The sequence below is a fragment of the Helianthus annuus genome, chromosome 17, assembly GCF_002127325.2.
Source record: "Helianthus annuus cultivar XRQ/B chromosome 17, HanXRQr2.0-SUNRISE, whole genome shotgun sequence".
NCBI lineage: Eukaryota > Viridiplantae > Streptophyta > Magnoliopsida > Asterales > Asteraceae > Helianthus > Helianthus annuus.
The window spans coordinates 120006159-120033057 of record NC_035449.2 but is presented as its reverse complement, the minus strand read 5'-3'; the positions used below and the strand labels follow the sequence as shown (position 1 = coordinate 120033057).

The following is a 26899-nucleotide window of genomic DNA, read 5'->3' as shown; positions in this document are numbered from 1 at the left end:
TGTAAGAAAATCACAAGACGCAGGAATTCGTGGATTTAGCTTGCCTATGATCTCTATTCAATCATCTTTCCAAACTGTAACACACGAATATGTGGTTCCCAATTTTTAAGATATCATCACAAAGCCACTGTGTTTACATGCAGTGTACAGTGTTCTAATATCATCATATTCAAGCATTCTGAACCTTAGCTACAAATAACCCAACAAACTCCGGATACTGAAAACGCTATCTAAAGAATTACTAAAATTTATTAAACGGTTGTTCGGTTTTACACAAAAAAAAACTTATATACGGGTCGTACAGCTTTATACGGCCCGTATACAGATCTTAAAACCAAAAAATCTGGTCAAAACTCACAAAAATAAACACATTGGGTCGTATAACATATACACATGTATACACATGTATACGGCTCGTATAATGTTATACGGCCCGTATACACGTAAAACAAAAAAAAAAAAAAAGATTTCAGTGCATTCATTTCTGTGCAAAATCATTCTATATGGGCCGTATAACCTTATACGGCATGTATACACTAGGGATGTGAAAATAAGATTATAGGGGTGTGTGTATAGAATCAGCCCTTTTAATATAACCATCACTATTGCAGTCTAAGTGACGTATATATATATATATATATGTCACTAATATATTAAACCATATATGGTGCTTATTTATGTCTAAATTTTGCTAGAAACCAATGAAAATTGAGCATAATCCAGGTTAAAAAGAACATCAATTGAGCAGCCACTAATGAAGAAGAGAACCAACAACCTAATCCAAATGTTGAAAATGTCGGCACGCTGTTAGATAGGGTTTGAAACTTTGATTTAAAACCTAGGTCATCAAATAGATCAAGTGTTCACCATTTCTTATTTCATCATAGCTTTCAAAATCCAAAAATTGAAACACCTTAATATCAGAAATCAAACAACATAAACATAAAATTAAAAATCTCGAATAAAACCAAACCCCTAGATCGAGAATCTCGCTAAAATTGAAAACAGTGAAAACGCTAAAGATTTAAATCAAGGGTTATGAACAAAGAATCTTACCTTGAATATACGATGTTAAAGTGGGCAGATCATAATATCCTTCGGATTACTTCTCCGAAATCATGAACTCTTCTGTCGAAAAACCAAAGTCGATTAAAGATCATTAACATTGATTAAAGATCATTAACAAATGGGATTTAGGATCCGAGAGAGATGATTTAGATGCTTCTTACACACGATGCACATTAGGGTTATTGGATGTGAGAGAGGCGCCAATGAAAATAAAGGTTTAGGAGAAAAAAGGGAATCGAGTATGGATGATAAGAGGATCTGCGTGTTTCAATTAACACTGAGGCTAGATCGAAGAATGAAGAAGATGGATTGGAGTGGAGAAAGAAAGACAAACCCTAAAATATGATTTGTTGATTGTAAACGGGTTATGTCAATTTATATACCAACAACCATTTTGACCCGAATGTAGTGTAAACGGATCCCGCATGACCCATCACCAAAGGGAATGGATTGTTGTGAGTCTTTTGGCTGGAAAATAGTGAATTGAGGCCCTAGATGGAGGACATGTGTCCCCTAATTATGAACTTTATTAGGTAGGATATATGTATATAATGTAGCTCGGGAGAGGTGACCGAATATTTTAGTACCCAAAGGTTACTATAAATTAAAATTTAAAACAATCCCTACTTTATCAAGTAATAATATAAATGTTAGATTAGAATGGTTTAGATTACTTGATTTGTGTTTGCATCTACAACATTTTCTATTCACCTATAATAACTTAGAACATGTAAATCATGATACGATGTCTCAAACAAAGAACATAAACATACAAATACTAAATAGGAAAATCCGAATTTACATCTTTATGCTCAACATGTAATTTTAAATGTATTGTTTCTTAATGGAAATCATAAATAAATGTATATCATAGCAAGTTTATTCAAGATACCTATCTTGGAACAAAATCAGATATTGAAACCTCATTTACAGAATATTGGGACGATCCTAAACCACCGGTCCCTGTTAAAGAACTATACTCCTGTAGGAGTGGCACTTCAGGATCAAAGTTACTTCGCATGAAAAAAGCAGGTTCTGCTGGTAAGGGAAGTGTCATAGAGAAGCTATTAAGCATAAGAGCAACAGAAGCCATAGTTGGCCTATCAATAACTTTTTCTTGAATACATAATAACCCAATATGGATACTTCTAATGATGTCATGCAATGAACCTGATCCTGTCTTCAATGTGGGATCTATTATGTCTATTGTTGTCCCATTACTCCAACTTTTCCATACCTAAAAGATATTAACAGTTTTGTAATCAACAATATGATCATATTGTTATATATATTGGTCAGATTTTGTATAATGGGCAAATACTTACAAAGCTAATAAGATCTTCCCTTTTGTCTCTGATCTTAAAACATTGGTTCTTTTGACCGGTTACCATTTCTAATACCAAAATTCCATAGCTAAATACATCTGACTTTATCGAGAATTGCCCATGCATGGCATATTCTGGTGCCATATAACCGCTATAAGAGTAAATGAGAATAAAGTTAGCACTTGCGCACATACTTACACGGCTTTAATATTTTGAAGTTAATTTTTAGTAAAAAAATAACAATGAAAAACCCTCCTTTAAGTGACATAAAATGACAATGTTATTTAGCAACCGTTGGTGTGGGTATGCACAAAATCACTAATTCATGTTTGTAATGGTCATCGGCTACTATAATATGTTTTGTGATGTAATGGAGAATCAGTAGTTCATTGTAAAATGCGGTTTAAGAAAAACTACAATAGAATATTAATATTAGCATGTTCTAGCAACAACTAAACTACATTAGAGAGACTTTGAAAAAAAATGAAAAAGGTTTCGATGTTCTTGGGTTATAATTAAAAATACTCTAGTAACGTTTCATTAATTAATCTCTTCTAAAGAAGTGTACTTACTAGGTTCCAACAATCCGGGTTGTATCTCCTTCAGTTTCCTCAGTTTTAAACAATCTTGCCATTCCAAAATCAGCAATTTTGGGATTCATTTGCGCATCTAACAAAATATTACTAGCCTTCATATCGCGATGAATTATCCTTAAACGGGAATCTTCATGAAGGTATAATAGTCCCTTTGCAATGCCTTTGATAATACCATATCGCTTTTCCCAATCAAGAAGCATGCGTTTAGTTGGATCTACAAACACCGTCATTTATTTGTTAATAGAATATATGTTAAGTTGATCTTTACGATGTTATATGTATTACAAAAAACTTCCCACATGTAAACCAATAAATCTTTGCGTTTAAGTTGTAATTTTGTTTATGTTTCTTCTATACAATTTGTGATATTCAAAACACGGTGTGCTCGAAGTAACTTACCAAATATAAATTGATCAAGACTTGCATTTGGCAAGAACTCGTAAATGAGAAGTCGTTCGCTTCCTTCTACACTAAAGCCTAGCAGACGAACCAAATTACGATGTTGTAGTTTTGCGACTAGCAAAACCTCATTCTTAAATTCTAAGTCACCTTGTCCCGAATCCAATGCTAGCCTCTTTACTGCTATTTGGTTTCCGTCTTCAAACGTACCCTAAATATCATACGATAGTATATAAACCAGTGCATAAATAATATCTTGTCTCGGCACTCTTGTTACGTGTTGCACTCAAGTTAGGTGAATTTGAGCAACCTCAACTTGTTAATACTTACAAATTTATAATCATGTAAAAAGTATAAAATAAGATAAGTACGCATTCATGGTTGTTTAAGAAAATTGGTATGAGCTTTTAGGTCCGTACAAACATACAGCTTACCTACATATAAAAGTAGAGACATTAATTTGTTACACCGTTTGTTCCTTCATGCAATAGAAGATCGTACAAACTGATTATCAATTTATCTTCGCACTTTAAGATTAATATTTACACTTTTTAAGTACAAACATTATGATTTTCAATATACGCTTATAAGTGCAAGCCCTCTTTTCTACAGTTATATAGAAATTGTTGTCATTTTTTTGTATTATTCTTGCTTATAATGATTAAATACAAATGGACTTAACATACTGAGAAGTGAAGAATTCTTTTTTCATATCTAGTTAAGCATAATGTTTAGTTAAAAAATGTAATAGAAATACATTGTTTCCTGTATTTACTCTATTAGAATAATTATATGCAATTACACTAGAGTAGAGTGATAACATATATAATTACTCTACTAGTGTAAGTGGTTGTTTGACAACTTCTGAATGGTTAAGTGCTGAACCAGTAAGAGGTCCGAACCATTAAGGGGTTGTTTATTTACCTCTCTTAATGGGGCTCTTAATGGTTCAGACCTCTTACTGGTTCAACACTTAATGGTTTAGATTGTTTGTTTCACGAGCAAATGTCTGAATGGTTCAGACATTTGCCTCTGAATGGTTAAGCATTATACCGAGTCTGAATGGTTAGGACCTCTAATCTGAATTGGTCAGACATTTGCCTCTGAACTGTTAAGCATTATACCAGCTCTTTATGGTTCAGGCCTCTTACTGGTTCAGCACTTAATGGTTCAGATCTCTTACTCGTTCAGCACTTAACCATTCAGAAGTTACCAAACAGTCCCTAAGAGCCAATATAATTCTTAAAATTTCAGAGGCATATGTCTGATCAATTCATATTAGAGGTCTTAACCATTTAGAGACGAATGTCTGAACCATTCAGACATCTGCTCGCAAAACAAACAGTCTGAACCATTAAGAACTCCGTTAAGAGCTAAACAAACAGCCCCTAAATACACGTTTTTTTTTAGATTATGGGATTAAAATACGTTTTCAACAAGGCGGGACAAAAATTAAAAAAAATATATATATATATTTCACTTCTGACGTTTAGTATATTAAACTCATTTATACAGTAATCTTACCCTATAAATATAAGCTTTTTGTATATGTTTATTGGTGTCAAGAAGTTTAATGGCTTATTTATTTAACAAAACACTTACAAAATTTCTGTAAGTAATGTCTTTGTTTACTAATAAGTAATAATTACAAAATATCGTTTGTTTCGTACCTTGTAAACTGTTCCAAAACCACCTCGTCCAAGCTTATTTTCTTCGGAAAAGTCATTGGTTGCTGCTTTCACGCTATTAAAGTCGTAATGTAACGATTCTATGGTGCTAATGTCCACATTTCCGACTATTATAAAGAAAGAGGAGTAAGAAGTTGCTTTCAGGACAATGTGACTCAAATACAGATAACGTTGTTTAGCGTTGTTTAGCTAAACTATGTAAGTGGACAGCTAAGTAGTTAATGCGGTAAAAAATTCGATATCAGTAATCGTGAAGGGATATCAGTAATTTTAATATCATGCTGGGTCTATATATATAGCAATTTAATACTAATAATTCAGTATACCCTCCTACCATTAAAAAATTATTTTTTTGTAACTGGCAAAACACTAACAAGTAACAACTGTAGCAAGTGGAAACTGATTAAGACTTAAAACATTAGCATTTAACACTAACAATTTCAACTAAAGACTTAAAACACTAATAACAATAAGAAGAAGAAAGAAGAATGCTAGAACTAAAAAGAAAAATACTGATATCGGAAAAATCGGTGATATATTGTTCAAATATCGGTCCAATATTGTCAATAATACCAGTATCAATATTTTTCACCTATATCTCACCAGGGGATCGATAACCGGTGATATATTGCAATATTAACTGCATAGGGGGGCAGCGCCGGTCCAAACTTTTGAGGACCCAAAGCGAATTGAAAATCCGGGAGCCTTTTCAAATTTTCTTAGGCTTATAATTTTGATTTGTATCTGACATGAAATATATTAGGAAGAAACTTATATAGCACTTAACCAATATATAACCTAGATCATTTCCCTAATTAAATAATGTTAGGTATGTAATACATAAATCAAATTACATGAACATACCATGTTAAAAATTGTGTGAACAAAATCTTTTAGCCTGGAGGGGTGATTAAAAAAGATGCATTTATAACCGTTTACTAAACTAAAAGCATGAGGTGATTAATAATTTCTAAACTGGGTGGCTAGTGGGATTCGAACCGATCAACGCTCCACGAGAACCAAAACTTGTTTTTACCACCAGACTAGGGGTCTGTTTGGTATGACGTAATGGAATGGACGGATGAATGGAATGGACGAGGTAATGGAATGAACGAGGTAATGGAATGTATCATTACCATTCCATGTCTTGTTTGGTTACCATGTGAGAATGAAATGAATCATTACTTTGTGTTGTTTGGTAGAAAGAATAGACGGAGGAATAAAATTGGTGGTGAGTGACGGCAGTCGGTGGCGGTGGATGGTGATAGGTGGCGTTTGGAGCAGTGGTCGAAGGTGGTGGCAACGGCGGTGGGGTGGTGGAGGTGGGTAGCGCGTGACGGCGGCGGTAGGGGTGGGTGGCGGCTGTGGCGGGTGACAGCGGGGGCAGAGGTGTCGATGGTGGGAGACAGCAAGGCAGAGGTGGGTGGTGGTGGGTGACGGCTGGGGTGGTGGTGGTGGCGGCGGCGAAAGTGGGTGATGGTGGCGGTGGGTGGCGACGACAATAGTCATGAAGACGGTTGTGTCGGTAGTGGTGTCGCCCGTGGGTGGCGGCAGAGGTGGTGTCGTGTGACGGTGGAGGTGAATGACGGTGGTGGGTTATTAAAAATGATATTAATTTTAATAATAATAATAATAATAATAATAATAATAATAATAATAATAATGATGGTAAAAAAATTAATAACAATAATAATAATAATAATAATAATAATAATAATAATAATAATAATAATAATAATAGTAATATATTTGTTCCATTCCTTGAAGGAATGGAAAAAAAACACCACATTACAAAGGAATGAAAATTGTTATATTTGGAAGGTTTACATTTCTTGTGGAATGCTTCATTCCATTACCACATGATAACCAAACATGTTTCTTTTCATTCCATCGGAATGATCCATTCCATTCCGCCTTCTATTCATTCATACCAAACGCTACCTAGACGTATATTAATGTTAACAATTATCACTATAAATATAAAATCACTTTTTATAAATATATATATTTTTTAATTTTGGAGACCCTACTTTTTTAGAGATCCAAAGTCATCGTCTAGTCTAATTACACTAACGGCCAGCCCTGCAAGCGGGGACTTTAAGCCACAACAAAAGAATGCTGCTCGCAATATAAACCATTAACCCTTACCACTAGTAGTACTATTACTCCGAATAATTATGGGAGGTAATGGGGGCATCGCTTGCTTCTTCTTCCTCAATCTCATAACGATAAAAAGTAAAGTGACAATGACGGTCACAATTGCAATAATTATTATCACAATCCATGTCGTGATATTCTTTTTGCCTGCAAAATAATAAAGTATTGGAGTTAACCATGTTTAGTTTCAACTTTTAGCAAAAATGTGAATAAGTAGAAAGTTAATGAAAAAATGTTTTACGATGATTTTTTCGGTGATGCATGCAAAAATTACTTAAAAAATAAAACCAAACGAGTAATACCAAGGAAAAAATTGTTTACACTAAAATTATCAATCAGTTCATATTTAAACTCCTAATAACACTTAAATTTTAATGTTTTCAACTTTTTCGTAAAATTTTTCATATATGAATAACACTATGTGTAACCTAGAAGGAACAAAGCGATTTAAAAGTTGATTACTATTTAGCAATTATTCTTTTCAAATAACAAAAAAAAATGTTACTCATATTCTATCCTACACCAATAAATTTAAATTAGTCTTTTATCTAGGTTTGAATCTGTGATATTCCTTTTAAGAAGCATGAGTCTTTACCAATTGAGCTAGCAGTTAGCTCATGCAGTTTCGAATTATGAAAAACTATGAAATAACTAAGCACTTATGAAACTTCAGTTGTGAGATTTTGGCGTTTTGGACTCCAAAGCTTCTTGTCAGTCCACTCTTGATCCAAGATCCAAGTTTTTTTAGGCATTGATTTGTGGATTACGAAGATCGTTTAGGGAAAATGATGGTTGATTTCCATGGAGTGGGTAATTATGAAAGTTAGAGAAGATTAAGGGGACTAGGGGTGGTTCACTAGTGATAGAATTTATCACTCACAAGCACCAATCAAGTTTCGCCATGTCATTGACCATTTTTCCATCACTCACAACCATTTTTAGTGGGGGTGGTCATCACTCACCACCACACCCAACAATTCCCCCCCAACCAACAAATACCCTCACAAAACAAAACCATAACGCGTTGTCACCATCACGAAAACCGGGTTTGCGTTATAAAATAACGCGTTGAAAGAGCACCGGCGGCGGCCATCACGCGTTGAAGAATGATTCCGTTATTCTATAACGGAGTGCCCCGAGTAGCCTAATGGGATTTGACAAGGCGATGAGATAGCGAACGGTTGGCCGACTATGGTGTTGATTTAAATGTTATTTTTTAATAGTAAGGGTATGTAGGTCATTTCACACCCACTTAACTGAAAAGACTAACCTCTATTCGCGTTAGGGACCATCCAGGAACGAAATTGAAAAAGTTGGGGACTATAGCTGTAATTTTAGAAAATTAGGGACTAAAGGTAAAGAAGACCAAACCACAAGGACTATCCGGGCATTTAACTCTATTATAAATTTAGAATAAAATGCTAGAATTAAAAATAATATAAATTAAAATTAAGGGAAATTTACAAAAAAAAAAAAAAAAATAGTAGTTTAACCAAGTGCATTTTTTAAAATGTCAAACGCACGCGTCTTTGGAGCAACGCATCAAGCACTTGATGCGTCCATATGCAAACATCCAATATAAAATGGACACGTGTCCTTTCAAATGTTGCAGGTGGGCCCAGACGCATCTCATGCTTCCCCGACGCATCCCATGCCTCCCCGAAAATTCTCATGCCCTCCCTGAGGCATCCCATACCCTCCCAAATGCATCCCATGCTTCCCCGACGCATCCTATGCCTCCCAGACACATCCCATGCCCTCCCAGACGCATCTTTCAAGGGATTTTCAAAGACGCATCTCGTGCTTGATGCGTCGCTCCAAAGACGCGTGAGCTTGACATGGGATGCGTCTAGGCTCACCTGCACCATTTGAAAGGACACGTGTCCATTTTTTATTGGGTGTCTGCATATGGACGCGTCCCGTGCTTGATGTGCCGCTCCAAGGACGCCTGAGCTTGACATTTTTGAAAATGCACTTGGTCAAACCACTATTTTTTTTTGTAAACTTCCCTAAAATTAATCACGAATTCCTCTCTCACTCTTAAACAAGTTTAATCATAAACCCCATCATCCCAACAACCTACTCTTATTCTTATTCTTCTCCCAAACTACCCACCCCTATCTTCTTCATAATTGATGTATTGCAAAATACATACATTTATCGTGTGAAGTTTGTATAATTTTTGTTTCATTTTAATCGGTTTTTAGTTAGAAATAGTTTCTATTGATAGTTTGTTTGTTTGCAGGTCTTGGTTGCTAAAAAGTTGGAAAAAACGCTTGAAATAGGCTGAAAAGGAGTTAGCAACGAGAACCGGGTCGTGACGCAGCTGAATGGGAACGGTAAACGAGGAAATCTGGAAAAAGATCCCGTAGCGTCACGCCACCAATTCTTGGAAACAGCTTGAAGCAACGCGAAGATATAAAATTATAAATTTCAGTTTCATAATGTTGTGTGACGCGACCGATTTGGCAAGACCCTTTCGCATAGCGCGAAGGGGTTGAAGTCAGGGACAAAATTGTTGTTGCAGCTGGATTCTTGTTAGAAAATCATATATAAACATCATTAACTAACAAGTCAACCCTAATTACGAATTTGCATTAACATGGACGAATTCTCAGCTAAAGTTGGAGCTTTTTGGAGCGTTTTTGAGAGCTTGAAGCAGCCGGTTGAAGGTTTGAAGCAAAGGAAAGCATCTGGGTCGTGTTTTACCATCCGGATTTCTTAATTCTTCGTTTCTTGTTTTTGATCATGTTTCTTGTTCATAAAAATACTCTTGTTTTGATTGTTTCAACGACTATGATTGGCTAAGTTTATTTTCTGCCTAGACTGAGATGATTGGATTAAAGTTCTGAATTTATTATGATTTATTAATTATTAATGGATTTTTTCAAAACTAGCCAGCTTGGTTTATTGATTTTATGTTTATGCATGCTCAGGAGTTGCTTGATTTTTATTTGTTGCTTCGTATGAGTCTTGGTGAATGTCTTTCACGTAATAGGTTCATGCTAGATTATAGTTGACTTTGTAATCTTTAAGGTTAATTGGCCAATACACCTTAGAAGTAATAATTAATAATTTAATAATTTTGAGTGTTCTACTAATCTTTAAAGTTGTGAGGTGCGAGATTTTTGTTGAGTCTAATTCATTAAATTGCTAGGTACGGTTTTTGTGAGGAGTCTGAACTAGTTGCCTTAGTGATTGTTGTCTAACAAATCAAATTAAGATTCCAAGTCTATCCTAGGTTTATAGGCTGTGAGGGAGTAAATCATATTAGGATACTTTTGTAAACCCTTAGATAACACGTGAGAGAGTCTAGATTAACCGATGACCATAATAGCCTTTAGAGCTCCATAAGTGTCTTCTCGAGAAGGGTCGAGGGTCTTGTTCGGTGTCTCGATAGGTTTAGAATATAAAGATCCTGGTTCCATAATAATTAATAATCACAATAAATCATTACTATTACAATCCAGGATTCCAGTCTAGGTAATGTTTTCCATCATCTGAGTAAACCCGAGTTAGTTTGTGTTTCGTTAATTTAGTTAATTAATTTAATTTAAATCGCAATTTTAGGAAATTTAGACCCCCCCCCCTCAAATATAAAAAATGGTTAGTGTCGTGTTCGTGTCAGTCTAGGTCTAGATAGAGTCTAATTAACGTAGTTAAATAAAGTCCTATGGGTTCGATATCCGGACTTACTTAGCTTAACTAGAGTCGATGGGTTCACTTGCCAGTAGGGGTGTGCATGGGTCGGTTTGGTTCGGTTTTTACTATTAACCATAACCATAACCGCTAGTTCGGTTATGGAGTTTTGGTAACCATAACCATAACCAAACTTCGGTTATGGTTAATCGGTTATGGTTAATTTCGGTTAAGTAACCAAGCAAGGTTTGAAATAAATAGGGTTGTGCACGATTTGAACTTAGCTTGAGCCTATTTTATAAGATAATGGAGACTAAACGTTTTGGTTAAACTACCGAGTTAGGGTTCTTTTTAATAAGGTAATTCTCAAACAAAAACAATTATGACCATAACACCTTAGTTCTTTATCAAAATAAATAACATATACATCAAGATCATTTTGTTACTAACATATTTTTATCTTACTAAAAACCCTCTATATGATTTTGTAAAACACAAATCCATTATGTAAAGTTAACATCATAAGTTCGGTTCGGTTTCGGTTATATCGGTTAACCAAAACTTCATAACTATAACCATAACCGATTGAGCGGTTGTACAAAGTTTCATCACCATAACCATTGGTTATATTGATTATCGGTTATTAGTGGTTCGGTTATGTCGGTTATGGTTCGGTTGTCGGTTATGATGGTTAATTTGCTCACCCCTACTTGCCAGTTAGTAGTTTAGTCGAGTTTAGAGAGTCTAGAGTATTACTTTGTGTCTAGATTAGGTTAATTTAGTTTGTTTTTATTAAACTACTTTTAACACATCAATAATTCACCATACCAAGAAGAGGATGAGGAAGGGAAACGCTTGTTGATAAGGGGGGATAGCATCAAACATATCTTAAATTATTGCCAAAATAGGGATATGAAGCACCATCCCTCCTCTCTCATCTTCTTCAACGATAGTCTAGTTTTCTGTGTCTACTTGGGGCTAGACCAGAGATCAATTGGGGTAATGGTAGCCATACAGGCGGTAGTGTGGTGGTGTTGGTGGCCTACTTAATAAATTAATTTATATATTTATGTTTTTAGTAAATATTGAGTGTAGTTTCGTTTTTTTGCATGAACTGAACGGAGTAACGTAATGTCGTTAGCTAGTTAGCACCACCATAATTCATATTACAAGGAGCACTAGTGTAACTTAAAGGCATTGGTGAAATATATGCAAGTCACAGGGACCATACGATTAATTAAGTGTTCATGGAAACATGAGAATTATAAGTTTAGAAATATATATATATATATATATATATATATATATATATATATATATATATATATAGGATAAAGAGCGGATAAAAATCATTACAGAACACTAACTATTGCGAGAACAAAAAGAACAACTCTAAAACACTAAATTTTAGGATTTAGGTTTCATGTTTTTTAAAATTTTATGTTTCTTACATTCATATGTGTATTATATATACATAAAAACCATATTTTTTTTACCTACACATAGCTTACACACATGTTGGTAATTTAACATACACATAACCTACATATGTAGAGGTTATAGAAAAAGTGAAAATTTTTCATATTTTGTTTTGAATTCTAGTGTAAAAAACAATTAATCTTACATCTGCAACATTTTCATTTACTTTTTAGATTTTTAGGATTGAAAAAATAGGTGACTCACTGTGTTCTGAGTGTTCTCGTAATATTTTGTGTTCTGCATAGAACCTTCCCCTATATATATATATATATATATATATATATATATATAGGGTAAGGTTCATTTGAGAACCACCTTTATTGTGAGAACCATGAGAACTAATATGAACACACCACAAAAACCTTAAAAAACCTAAGAAAACCTAACCCCCCCACCACCCCCCCCCCCCCACACCCATAAAAAAAAAAAAGAAAAAAAAACCTAAACCCCCACCCCCCTACCCAAGCTAAAATGCTAAAAACTAAACCCCCAAAAAACCTATAAAAATCTAAAAAACACACAATTTTTTTTTAATATTTTTTAGCTAAAAATCACTACTTTTAGTAGCCAAAAAACTATTTAAAAAAAATTGGCAACGAAAATTAGCGATTTTTAGCTAAAAAAATATTAATTTTTTTTTTTGTGTTTTTAGCTATTTTTAGGTATTTTTGGTTATTTTCACATTGGTTCTCGCGGTTCTCGCAATAAAGGGTGGTTCCTAACGGGTCCTTCTCCTATATATGTATGTATGTATGTATATATATATATATATAGGTAAAGATTACTGTACAATATTGCTTATCGTACATTACGTACGCTTCAATCTCAGCCGTCAGATCATCTTCCCGCATTTTAAAATCGCATGTTGTTTTTTTTATAACAATTTTGCATGTGATAATTTTTGATGAATTCGCATGTTGTTTTTTTTTACCAATTTCGCATGTGATAATTTTGATGAAATAGCATGTTGTTTTTTTTATAACAATTTCGCATGTGATAATTTTTGATGAATTCGCATGTTGTTTTTTGTACCAATTTCGCATGTGATAATTTTGATGAAATAGCATGTTGTTTTTTTGTAACAATTTCGCATGTGGTAATTTTGATGAAATCGCATGTTAAAAAACCAACATGCGAAATTGTTACAAAAAAACAACATGCGAATTCAATGCGGGAAGATGATCGGACGGCTGAGATTGTAGCGTACGTAATGTACGATAAGGGCATTTGTACGTTAACCTAACCCTATATATATAGGATTAGGTTCAAACATGAACAAAATCCCAAGAGTGAACTGCGTGAACTGATCTAGGCCATTGATTTTTATGATCTTGAGATTTTTAGTGAATGGCAAGATGGTAATTATTTGGTTATTTGTTACTATTTAATTAAGTGAATAATTGTATATGTGTAATTTACATTTTAACTTGATTGCATAAATCTCGTTTATCTCCACATTTAGGTTTCAAACTCCCACCAAATCTTTCTCTCTCACATAGCAGCGTCGCCGACATCAACGAAAAGCAGAGGAGACCATCGAAGCCAGCAAGTCGCCGGAATTGCACACTTTCTGCTGACCTGGCCGGAAAATCCTAATGCCGATTCACCACTGCCGACATCGATCGATTTAGGGTACGTTTTTTGTTTAGGGATCCAAGGAAGGTGAATGGAAAAAAGGTTCACGTGAAGTTATCATAAATTGTTAGTTTTCAAAAGGTTCACGTGATTCACGATTTGAGGTCCAATAACTTTCTCTTTGTGTCATAGATTGTCATGTGAAATTCTTGATTCTATCAATTGTCTGATATTGAGAATGAAGGTGGTCCAATAAGAGAATAGTATATGGTTTGATCGTTTGGATTCAATTAAAGTTTGACAGATTATCACGTGCAGATTATATATATATATATATATATATATATATAAAGAAAATCAACAGTTTTGTTTAATTGTTGATATTGTATATTCGTAAAAATAGACTCCTAATTTTTAATTTTTTAAATTTCGCAAGAACATATTCAAAACATAATTCTTATATTCTTATTTTTTTTTAACAGCAATTCTTATCTTCTTATTAAGTGTATTTTCTAGTTTATGTATGTTTTTAAATCATTATGTGTGTTTTTTTAGTTTATGTATGTATAATCCTTTTTTTAAGTTTTTTTTTTATATTAGAAGCACATCGCATACGTAATGCGCTCGTATCGCGCATCAGATTTTTTGACCTAACACATTGGAGCGCATCAGGCAATTTAAAAAAAGCCGGAGGAACCAATCGTCGGAGGAACCAATTGTCGCCGAACACTTCGTCGGAAACAATCGGAGGAACCACTCGTCGCCGGAGTTACACCGGAGCAATCGAGTTCGACGGAACGTCTCAAGTCGTCCCCCACTGTTTCGGTATAATTTTCTCTTGCTTTTGTTTGATTTTTGTTAATCATTCGATACACAGCCATGTTCAAACCAATTGAAACTTGGAGTTTTATACAAACTGTATGTTAGTATGTTCTTTTTCTAATGAAGAAGAAGGACTAGTTGTTGAGTTAATTAGATAAAGATGATGAATGAGTACTGATCCTTTGTTTTTTAAGGAAAATGATCAACTAATATGTTTAAAATTGATAACAACTGAAAGTTTGGAAGAAAAAGAATATATGCACAAAACAGTATGTTCGATTGTTTTGTTTTTATAATTAAGGAGATGACATACAACGTGTGTTTAAAAGAATTTAAAATATAGTTATTATCTCAAACAGATGAGATAGAGGAGTGGTTTTGGTTTGTGGACGAAACACAAGGGGTCGCAGGTTCTTCTATGTTGTAGAGATATTTAGATTGAAGTTGATGCGATGTACACATGTGTATTCTGATTTTGCTATGTGTTTTATTGCGATGTACACATGTGTATTCTAATTTTAACGCGATGTACACATGTGTATAACGTATGTTTTGTGTTATCTCGGAATTTTTTGTGTATTGAATGTGTAAGGTTGTTGATGTACACTTGTGAATTATGCAAAGTATTAGTTGCTGAGTTTTTTTTTTTTTTTGTGTTAATATAGGAGATGTCGTTAACGAGAAAAGTGGAGATGGAAGGTCGATAAGGATGATTCACGTATGAGGTTGATAAGGATGATTCACATATGTTTGTTTGCTTGGTCGATAAGGATGATTCAGCATACAACATGGCGAATAGTTGTAAAAGATTATGTTTTTTGTTTTTTCGATTATGTTGGGTTTATTGTTTTTACGAAACTTGAACTTGTAATTATATATTTTTTTGTTTGGTTTGGAAAACATTATGGAACTTGTAATTTGTTAAATATAAAATAGTTTTACAGGTATTGTTTCTATGTATGTATTATGTAGCTAATTACACATACAAACGATGCTGAGTACACATGTGTACTGTTCTATTTATATCCAAGTATACATGTGTACTGTTCTATTTATATCCAAGTACACATGTGTATACCGTTGAAATATGAAGGTTACGTGGATCTTAAAAATCAAAATTTGAATTCTGGTGATGAAATTTAAAATAAAAATTAAAATTGAAATATGGTGATTTGTTGTTTGTTTTGATAATTATCTTATTAATAAAGAAAACATAATATGGATAATGAATTTAAAATAGGAAAGATGTAACTTAATTCAATTATTAAAATAATGATTTAAATCTAATTTTTTATATAATTACAATCCTACCCTTAACAACTAAAAAGGAAATCAAAGGTCCAGATCTGTTCACGCAGTTCACTCTTGGGAGGTTGTTCACGCTGGAACCCTACCCTATATATATATGGTCAGGATTTAGAGAGAACGGTGAAAAGTGTGAGAACGGTGAAAACGATTTTGGTGGTGATATGTGGCATTGATGTTAAATTACACTAAGGGATAATATTGTCAAAAACCCCACTCACATGAAGTGGGTGTTCAAATAAAACGCCATAAAAACACCAAATTCAGAAAAACGACATGAAAAATACCCCAAGTTAAAACGCCATAAAACACTCAAAAACTATTTTTTTGAGCTATAATTTACAACAGCTCAAAAAAAACATTTTTTAACACCATAAAACACTCAAAAGCTATTTTTTTGAGCTATAATTTACAACAGCTCAAAAAAAAAACTATTTTTTTAACGCCATAAAACACTCAAAAGCTATTTTTTTAGCTATAATTTACAACAGCTCAAAAAAAATCATTTTTTTAGCCTCCCAGTTAAAACGCTATAACAAAAAAAAAACTATTTTTCTTGAGCTATAAATAACAACAGCTCAAAAGAACCATTTTTTTGAGCCAGCTCCCAGTTAAAACGCCATAACAAAAAAGCTATTTTTTTGAGCTATAATTTACAACAACTCAAAAAAACCATTTTTTTGAGCCATAAGCCTAAATTAATATTTTTTGAGCTCAGAAAAATCATAATTTGTACTGTAAAAACGCCATAAAACACCCAGTTCAGAAAAACGTCATAAAAAAACTTAGTTGAAAACACCATAAAACACTCAGTTCAGAAAAACGCCATGAAAATACCTAGTTAAAACGCAATAAAAACACCTAGTTCAGAAAAACGTCATGAAAATACCTAGTCTAAAACGCTATAAAACACCCAGTTCAGAAAAACGTCATAAAACCCAGTTAATTTTTTTTCGAAAAGTATATCAATAGTATACTCGTTGGAAAGATAAAAAACGCTGAGTTTTATGGTGTAATTTTTTTTTGAAAATAATCACGTATAAAAAAGTTATTGTCGTTTAAATATGATGGGGGAAAATGGCATGAGATTAGCATGTGCATCTTTGTTTGAATCTTCCTATTTTACCTCTCCTGGTAGTTTCAAAACCCCTATTATTTACAAAAATGCCACCGCATCAATCTCAGCCACAAACCAATAAGATCTTGTGGCTGAGAATCGTTCTCACCATTCTCACACTTTAAGGCGTTCTCTCCTGATCCTGTTCCTATATATATATGGGAGGGTTTATTGGTGAACACTAAAAAATGGGGAACCGTGGAGAACCGACTCAAAGAACTCTGATTGGACTCATTCTAGCGGCGTTGGAATCAGCTCGTCGAACCCTAACATAGATCTCTTAACCCTAAAGCTAAACAATAAGGCTAAAACCTAAGCTAAACCGTAAAATCTAAATTATAAACCCTAAAAGCTAAACCATAAAGCTAAACACTAAATATTAATGTTTAAACCTAAAACTAAACCCTAAAGCAAAACCCTAATATAAGACCCTAAAAGCCAAACTCTAATATATTTATGGTTTAGGGGTTAGGATTTATGGTTTAAGGTTAAAAGATCCTAGTTATGGTTCAACGAACCGGTTACAACGCCGCTGGAATGAGTCCAATCGAAGCTCGTTTGAGTTGGTTCCCCACTTTTTTAGTGTTCCCCAATGAACCACACACTATATATATATATATATATATATATATATATATATATATATATATATATATATATATATATATATATATATTGAGGATCCTGTACATTAATTCAGAAGTGTGAGAAGTGTATTATAACACTATATATATAACACTATATAACACCATATAAACACCGTATAACACTATGTAACACCATATAACACAACATAACACTATGTAACACTATATAACAAATATAACACTATATTTTGTCTGATAGCATGTCTATGATAGATGTATAGTGTTATAGTGGAGAGTTCAAATGAGAAGAAATTTTTTGTAAGAAGAAAAAAGAACAAATTTCAACCAATAAGAATGCTTTATTTTACTTCATTTAATATAAGTATTTAATGTTACTATAAGGGTACATTGGTAAATCTACATAGGTCATTAATTTGTAGTCTTCCTCTTTAAATGCTAATACATTAAATTTTTTGTAACTTATCTTCAAAATATATATTTTTTTAAAAAATAAAATAAAATAATTTAAAGTGTAGGATAAATTAGAAGTTGTGTAGGATAAATTACGAGTTGTGTAAGATAAATTTCAACGTGTAGGATGAATTTCGAAATATGTACGACAACTTTTTGATGTGTGTAGGCAAAAAAAGTTAGTGTGGAGGATAATAGTCTTTATGACTAATTAATTAGTCAAAAATAATAATAAATGAGATAAGTGAAAAACTATTTAATGTTTTACAAAATTACCCTTTGTTCTTTTTCTTCTCAATTAATTTTTCTTCTCAAATGAACCTTCCCCTAGTGTTATATATTGTTATATAGTGTTATATGGTGTTATATGGTGTTACATAGTGTTATACGGTGTTTATATGATGTTATATAGTGTTATATATAGTGTTATAATACACGTCTCACACTTCTGAATTAATGTACAGGATCCCTACCCTATATATATATATATGGGAGAGTTCATTGGGAAACATTAGAAAGTGGGGAACCGGAGAACACTCTTCAAAATTCAACTTAACATGTTAAAAATAAATTTGCTAAAAATTTTTCAGCGCTTTTCCTAATAAATACATATAGAAACATTTTTAATAAGAAAATAAAAAACTAAAAAGTATAAAAAATATATTTAAAAAACAGTTAAAAATATATCTTATAAAATTAACTTAACATGTTAAAAATCATTTTTTTTTCAAAATTTTAGTGCATTTCCTTATAAAAATGGGTAGAAACTATTCCAATAAAAAATCATTTTTGTAAAAAAAAAAAAACCTTAAGCCTTTTTTAACTGTATTTTTTATATTTTTAATTTTTCATTTTTTTAATAAAAATGCTTATACAAGTATTTATAAGGAAAATTGCAGAATTTTAAAAAAAAAGAGTAAATTACTTTTTGAGTCCCCATGTTTTAGTGGTTTTAACCACTTGAGTCCAAAATAAAAAAGTTTAACGCCCTGAGTCCCTAGCCATTTATTTTATAACGTTTTGAGTCCAATTTTATTCATTTTATAACAATTTGAGTCCAAAAAATTGGACTCAAAAGGTTAAAATTTGGACTCAAAAGGACTCAAATGGTTAAAGAAAATACTTATAAGGACTCAGGTCATTAAACTTTTTGCTTTTGGACTCAACTAGTTAAAACCACTAAAACACAGGGACTCAAAAAGTAATTTACCCAAAAAAAAAATTTGACATGTTAAGATAAATTTTATGAGTGTTCCCCGGTTCCCTACTTTTTTTAGTGTTCCCCATTGAACCTCACACACTATATATATATTTATATATAGGGGCATGATTTAGAGAAAACGCCTATAAGTGTGAAAACGGTGAGAACGCATCTCATCCGATGGATCAAAACAATCTATGGATTAAATTGGCACTGTGGCGTTTTCGTAAATAATATCAACTTTATTAAGTGGGCGCGCTTCATTAAGGGCAAAAAAGTAAATGTGCATCTACAAAACCCATCAAAACACGATCGAAACATATATACTTCCTAGAGAAACCTCCCAAATTCCAAAGAAAAACGCTTAAACCCTAGACTATTGCATGTTGACTTATGTATTTGGTTTAGACTATTGCATCTACTTGTTTCTAAACGTCATGAATCTTACTTACAATGTGCATGTCTGATATATGTTTCAAAACGCTATCTTTGTGTTTCAAACGCCATAACATTATTTTTCCTTACAAAAGTTAATTAGTTGTAATTTTTTATATTTTTAAAACCTCATAATTACTTATCACGGTATAGATCTGCATCCTACATCACATGACAAAGATAAAAAATACACTTGAAAAAAAAAGATATTTATTTTTATAAGACAAAAAGGATTAATTCAAAACTCCATAATTACTTGAATTATTAATGAATTATTAATTAATTATAATGAATTTGGGAACGCCATGCACGCCAAGATATTTACTTTTATAAGACAAAAAGGATTAGTTCATCGAGACAGATCTACAAAAAACAATGAAAACGCCAAAAAAATGTAATGTTTGAATTATTAATGGTTTATAATGAATTTGGGAACGCCATGGACGCCATGATGTTTACATTTATAAGACAAAAAGGATTAATTCATCGCGACAGATCTACAAAAAAGATGCCAAAAAAATTGTAATGTTTGAATTATTAATCGATTATAATGAATTTGGGAGCGCCATAAACGGCAATATATTTACTTTGTAAGACAAAACACAATTAACTCATCAAGGCAAATCTAAAAAAACAAAACACCAAAAAGTTTTTGTTTATAACTACGCGCCAAAAAATCTTCCACGCCACAAATGAGAAACCGTGAGATGCATTGGAAAAAAAAATAAAATGACAAAAAAGCTCCTCCGCCTTGATAATATCGTGCGCCACGTGTTCGTCCAGGATCCGTTCTCACTGTTTTCACACTTCCAACCGTTTTCTCCTAATTCTATTTCTCTCTCTCTCTCCCTCTATATGTATATATAGAGAGAGAGAGGGAGAGAGAGAGAGAGGGGGGAGAGAGAGAGAATTAGATTCATTTATGAACAACTTCTTGAGAGTGAACTGAGTGAACTAATCTTAGCCCTTAATCATCTTTTAGATTAAAAGGGTAAGATTGACATTAGCCAAGTATTTTTAATTAATATCCTTTAATTTTCTAATTTCTTAACTCTTTCTCTCTCTCTCTCTCTCCCTCTCTCTCGTTTTTAATTATTTCTCCATTATTTTAGTTATAAGAGATTGAAGGGCTAATGTTATTTTTTCTAAATAAACTCTTAGTTCTTTTTAAAATTAAATACTAGACCTAATTAAATTATGTTTTTTGACATATGTGTATACAGGTCAGTGTATACAAGACTTATACACTTGTGTAATATTACATCTTGTTCCCACAGGGCGCTATAAACCAGATTTATACACCTGTATATTATTCAAGTACATATGTGTATACATGTCGGTATATTGCAGACGTATACACCTGTGTATTATTCAAGTACATAGTGTATATAGGTCGGTATATACCAGACTTATACACCTGTGTATTATTACATCTTGTTTCCACTATGCATCTTTTCATCAAACATTGATCTAATACATATATGTATAGAGAATGTAATTAAATATTTTTAATCGTGTTCTAGATTGAACAATATTTGATAATGTTTGTATTTTTTTTAAATTATCAAATATTAAGTTAGTTAATTTGTGAGAGGAAAAAAAATATAGAGAATGTGATTAAATATTCTTCTAATTAGAAATAGAAAATCAGGAGAGAGAGAAAAAATCAATAAATTAAATGGAGAGAGAAAAATACAATTATACCTTTATATCTATTAAAATACATATAAGTTACGAAAGATAATTACAATCTTGCCACTAAAAAAAACTAGATCTACAAAATCAATTGTCAGGATAAGTTCATTTTGTTTACAAATACATCATTTTTCCCTCATAAACTCTACCATATATATATTTATACATATATATATATATATATATATATATATATATATATATATATATATATATATAGTGTGAGGTTCATTGGGGAACACTAAAAAAATGGGGAACAGTGGGAAACCGACTCAAACGAACTCCGATTGGAGTCATTCTAGCGGCGTTGGAACCGTATCATCGAACCCTAACTAGGATCTCTTAACCCTAAACCCTAAATCATAACCCCTAAACCCTAAATATATTAGGGTTTGACTTTTAGGGTTTAGCTTTAGGGTTTAGCCTTAGGGTTTAGCTTTAGGGTTTAGGGTTTATCTTTAGGGTTTAGGGTTTGGCTTTAGGGTTTAGCTTTAGGTTTAGCCTTTAGGGTTTAGCTTTTACGGTTTATAGTTTAGATTTTATGGTTTAGCTTAGGTTTTAGCCTTATTTTTTAGCTTTAGGGTTTAGAGTTTAGGAGTTAGGATTTAGGGTTTATGGTTAAGAGATCTTAGTTAGGGTTCGACGAACCGGTTCCAACGCCGCTGGAATGAATCCAATCGGAGTTCGTTTGAGTCGGTTCCCCGCTGTTCCCCACTTTTTTAGTGTTCCCCAATGAACCTTCCCCTATATATATAAACTCATCGTTAATGAGAAAACTAAAAAACTCTTTTTGAAGTTGTATTACATATTTGTAATATATTGAAAAAACACGTTGCGTACAACAAGGAAAAGTGCTTGCGGTTCGCAAGGGTGTTTTTTATATTACACAAGTGTAATATAAAAAACATCCTTGCGAACCGAAACACTTTTATATACAGGGGAGGGATCTTGAGAAAATTCATCTTAATGAGAAAACTAAAAAAACTCTATCTGAAGTTGTAATACATATCTAGAATTAAAAGAAAACACGTTGTGGACCGCAAGAAAAAGTGCTTGACTGAAGCACTTTTTATATTACATATACTAGGTTAGAACCCCATGTATTACACGAGTTGAGTAAATATAATTTTATATATTAAATAATAAAAAATTATATGTTTGTGAACCCCGTATATTGTACGGATTAAATAAATGTAATTTTATATATCAAATAATAAAAAAGTTATATATTTAGAAACCATGTGTATTACACAGATTAAATAAATGTAATTCTGTATACTAAATACTAAAAACGTCGTAGAGTTAAAAAACCCTTGTATAATCGGGTTGAGTAAATCTACCAAATAATAAAAAATTATATCCTTAAAAACCTCGTATATTACACGTGTTGAATAGATCTAAAATGAGTTATATCTTTAAAAACCATGTGTATTACACAGATTAAATAAATGTAATTTTGTATATTAAATATTAAAAACGTCGTATCTTAAAAATACTCGTGTATAGTCGGGTTGAAAAATCTATCAAATAATAAAAAAAATTATATCCTTAAAAAACCTCATATATTACATGTGTTGAATAAATCCAATTTTACATAGCAAATGATAAAAAGTTATATATCTTTAGAAACTCCGTGTATTACACGGGTTATATAAATGTAACTTTGTATAGTAAATAAAAAGTATATTTTTTTTAAAAACCCCATGTTTTACATGAGTTGAATAAATATAATTTTGTATAGCAAATAATAAAAAAAGTTATATTTTTAATAAATTAGGATAACATTTAATATTAATTTATTATTTATATATTTAATATAAGATAAGTAGGAAAAAGATGTATTTGTTTTAAAAATATATTAAATTAACAATTTACGTTTGAGGATAATATTTTATTAAAGTATGATATAATTTAATATTAATTTATTATTTATTTATTTAGTTTATATAAGATAAGTATAGATTTGAGAATAACTTCGAATGACACGTGTTCAAAAGTTACTTTCTTTTATTATGGTAGATAGAAGATTAGTAATGGGGTTTCAACAAAACTAATATATATTATTTATTTATTTATTTATTTATAATGGGGTTAGTTTAAATATATTTTGATTGTAAAACATAAAAATCAGTTATGATTAAGATTATTTTATCGCTTTGACAAACAAAAATGGACCAACGAATTTCGTTTTAAAAATTTGCTAAAAAGTAATTAATTTTCTATTAAAAACTTTAAAAATGACTAAATACATCCGGAAACACGATTTGAAATTTATTTTAATATTTAAAATTCAGTAAGTTAAAAATATGGTGTGTAGATTTTAGATTTGATTAAATATTATTAATAATAAGAATTTGTATTAATTTAGATTAAATATTATTATTATTAATATTATTAATAATTTTAATCAATTAAACGAGAGAATGACAAGTGTATCAAAATAGGTTTGTTTTATTATATAGTATAGATAGATGTGTAATATAAAAAACGCCCTTACAAACCGTAGTTTTGTCAAAGTAGTTGTGTCATTTCACACCTACATAAAATGAGAAAAGTGACATTCATCCACTTCATGGATACTTGGCTAAGAATTCAACACATAGAATACTATTTATTTATTAAACTAGCAGATGGGTAACGCCTACCCTAAACACGTATTTGACTTGGTGTTTTAGTGTATTGATTTAAGATTAGGACATAACTGGGTACGCCAAGAACGTTTAAGACGTAGTCAAAGTAAACTGCCTTGTTTTTTTACAATATACTAATATAGTACATACCTGGTGGGGGTGTTGGTTGTGGGATTGACGGAGATGGCGGTAAAATTGGTGGTGTTGGTGGTGACATGGCCTGACCACTCCCGTTAAAAAACCGATATATCTCGTATCTAAAATTACACATAGGAAGAAGAATTCTTCCTCCAACTCTCCCATTAAAATATAGTGTAATTCGATTGATTATATCCTCCAAGCAATCACTGCACTGTTGTTCGGATAGATCTGGAATACACTGCATAAGCCCATAGATCGTGGAGAAATCTGGACCACTCGTGTTCCCAGTGGCAAACTTCCCAAGGGGACCGGCAGCGGCGGCATAACCTCTCAGCTCCCTCAATAGTGGCGCCAAAGCACCATTGAACCGATCAATATCCGTTGCATTTCGGGCATTGGCCATATATATATAAAACTTTATTTGTGGGTTATTCAGTATAATCTCGTTGGAGTATGACAGGAAACAGTAGTCGTAGTATCCTGTTGCTGCCTTTTGGTTTGGGCAGAGTCGTGGCAATTTAACAATGGAGTCATTAACACAAGTGTCACACGCATCTGAGTTGACGTCACCTCGACAAAGGGCGACGGAGTTCACGGTATCATTGCCTTTCCCGAGGGAGAGCTTGTAGAATCCAAGGCCCCTGTTGGTGGTGGGGAGGGCGGGGAGGGCGTTATTGAGATTACTTTGGTACGTACTGTTTACAGTATAGTTAGCCGCGTTTTCGCAGTAATAGAAAATGAATTCGGGTTGAGCTAAGGTGGTGGTAGTAGGATTTGAATGTATGAAAATAAAACATAACATCCATAAGAGCAATTTTCCTGCAAGGATGAGCATAGTTTCTGCGATTGTGGAGAGAGAGGAGATGTAGAATAGTTAAGTACTTGGGTAATAAATACAAAGACTTTATAATTAAGTATTGACCGGGTCATATGGATGATATGCCTAGAAGCAGGGCTATCCAAACTGCTCGACGATCGAGACTCGTTCGACGATCGCTCGAAAAATACTCGTTCGATTCCCGCTCAGTTTGTAAATGAACTGCTCGGATCGGTTTGATTCAAATTCAATTCAAGCACGAGCAAAGCTCCGCTCGCTCGTCGATCGTTTGGTTTCGCTCGAATTATTTTTATGAATATTAATATATATATATATATATATATATATATATATATATATATATATATATATATATATATATAGGGGATCGCTAAAATGAAAACCACCTCTAGTTGTAAGAACCATATGAACCACTTTCTGGCCCTTAGATCAACTAGATGGATGTATGTGATTAAAAGTAGTAAATATTAATATTAAAAGCTTTTTGTCTTATTATGTCTTTAATATTATAATCCAAAAGGGTATTTAAGTAAAATCATTCTATTTTGTCTTTTTATATATATTAATTTTAAATTACCTTTTTTCTCTTATTCATTAATTAGTTTTTTAACTTAATTATTTTTTATTTATAAACAGATTTTTTTTTGTAAAACAATTTTTTTAAATCAAAATTTTATTATAATTTTTTTAATTTTTAAGATTTTTATGCCCGGCCTTTTCACGTCTCGTTTTTTGACGCGCCGTTTTTTCGCACAGCTTTTTCACGCGTCGTTTTTTCAACGCGCCGTTTTTACGTTTTACGCCCCGGTTTTTTACGTTAACGTTATTTACGTTTTACGTCCCGGTTTTTTACGTCAACGTTTTTTTGCGTTTTACGTGACGGTTTTTTACGTTAACGTTTTTTTACGTTTTACGTGCCGGTTTTTACGTTAACGTTATTTACGTTTTACGCGCCGGTTTTTTGCGTTTTACGCGCCGGTTTTTTACGTTAACGTTATTTACGCCGGTTTTTTGCGTTTAACGCCCTGGTTTTTTACGTTCTACGTAAAACTTTTACGCTCCGTTTTTTCACGCCGTTTTTACGACCGGGTTTTTAAGTGCCGTTTTTTATGCCCGTTTTTACGCACCGTTTTTTGCCGCGCCCTTTTTACGTCACGTTTTTACAAGCCGTTTTTTCGCCCCATTTTTTACGTCCCGTTTTTATGCGCCGTTTTAGCGTCCTGTTTTTACGCGCCGTTTATAGGGCCCGTTTTACGCGCCGTTTTTTTTACGCCCCGTTTTTTCCACGCCGTTTTTTGGGATCGGGTTTTTACGTGCGGGTTTTTATTCCCGGTTTTACGCACGCCGTGTTTTACGTCCCGTTTTTACGCGCCGTTTTTTTGCCCCATTTTTTCACACCGTCTTTTACGCCCTCGTTTTTTACGTGCGTTTTTTACGACCCGTTGAACGCCCCGTTTTTTAAACTTTTTACGTTTTAAGTTTTACGTTAAACTTTTTACGTTTTACGTAAAACTTTTTACGTTTTACTTTTTACGCTTTACGTTTTACGTTTTTACGTTTTTACATTTTACGTTTTACGGTTTTACGTTTTACGTAAAACTTTTTACATTTTACGTTTTACGTAAAACTTTTTACGTTTTACGTAAAACTTTTTACGTTTAACGTTTTTACGTTTTACGTTTTATGGTTTTACGTTTTATGTTAAAAAGTTTATGGTTTTACGTTAAAAAG

The 26899-nt window shown here is 32.6% G+C and overlaps 1 protein-coding gene across 1 annotated transcript; it reads right to left on the bottom strand.

Annotated features, from left to right (window-relative positions):
* Nucleotides 1–1888: 1888 nt before the first annotated feature.
* On the bottom strand, nt 1889–25194 carry LOC110872413 (putative receptor-like protein kinase At4g00960). The gene is made up of 7 exons (XM_022121204.2): nt 24340–25194; nt 7225–7380; nt 5059–5183; nt 3389–3599; nt 2966–3203; nt 2394–2544; nt 1889–2305 (listed from the first exon to the last, which is right to left on the bottom strand). The coding sequence occupies exons 1-7, from the start codon at nt 25163–25165 to the stop codon at nt 1961–1963; spliced, it is 2052 nt and encodes a 683-aa protein (XP_021976896.1). The 5' UTR covers nt 25166–25194; the 3' UTR covers nt 1889–1960.
* Nucleotides 25195–26899: the final 1705 nt, after the last annotated feature.

Excerpts from the sequence above, each read along its gene's own strand:
- LOC110872413 (XM_022121204.2), bottom strand. The coding sequence starts at position 25,165 with ATGCTCATCCTTGCAGGAAAATTGCTCTTATGGATGTTATGTTTTATT. Across the intron at positions 7,381-24,339 it reads ACAACCAACACCCCCACCAG|GCAAAAAGAATATCACGACA; the intron begins GTATGTACTATA and ends ATTATTTTGCAG. Across the intron at positions 3,204-3,388 it reads TCTTGATCAATTTATATTTG|ATCCAACTAAACGCATGCTT; the intron begins GTAAGTTACTTC and ends CGGTGTTTGTAG.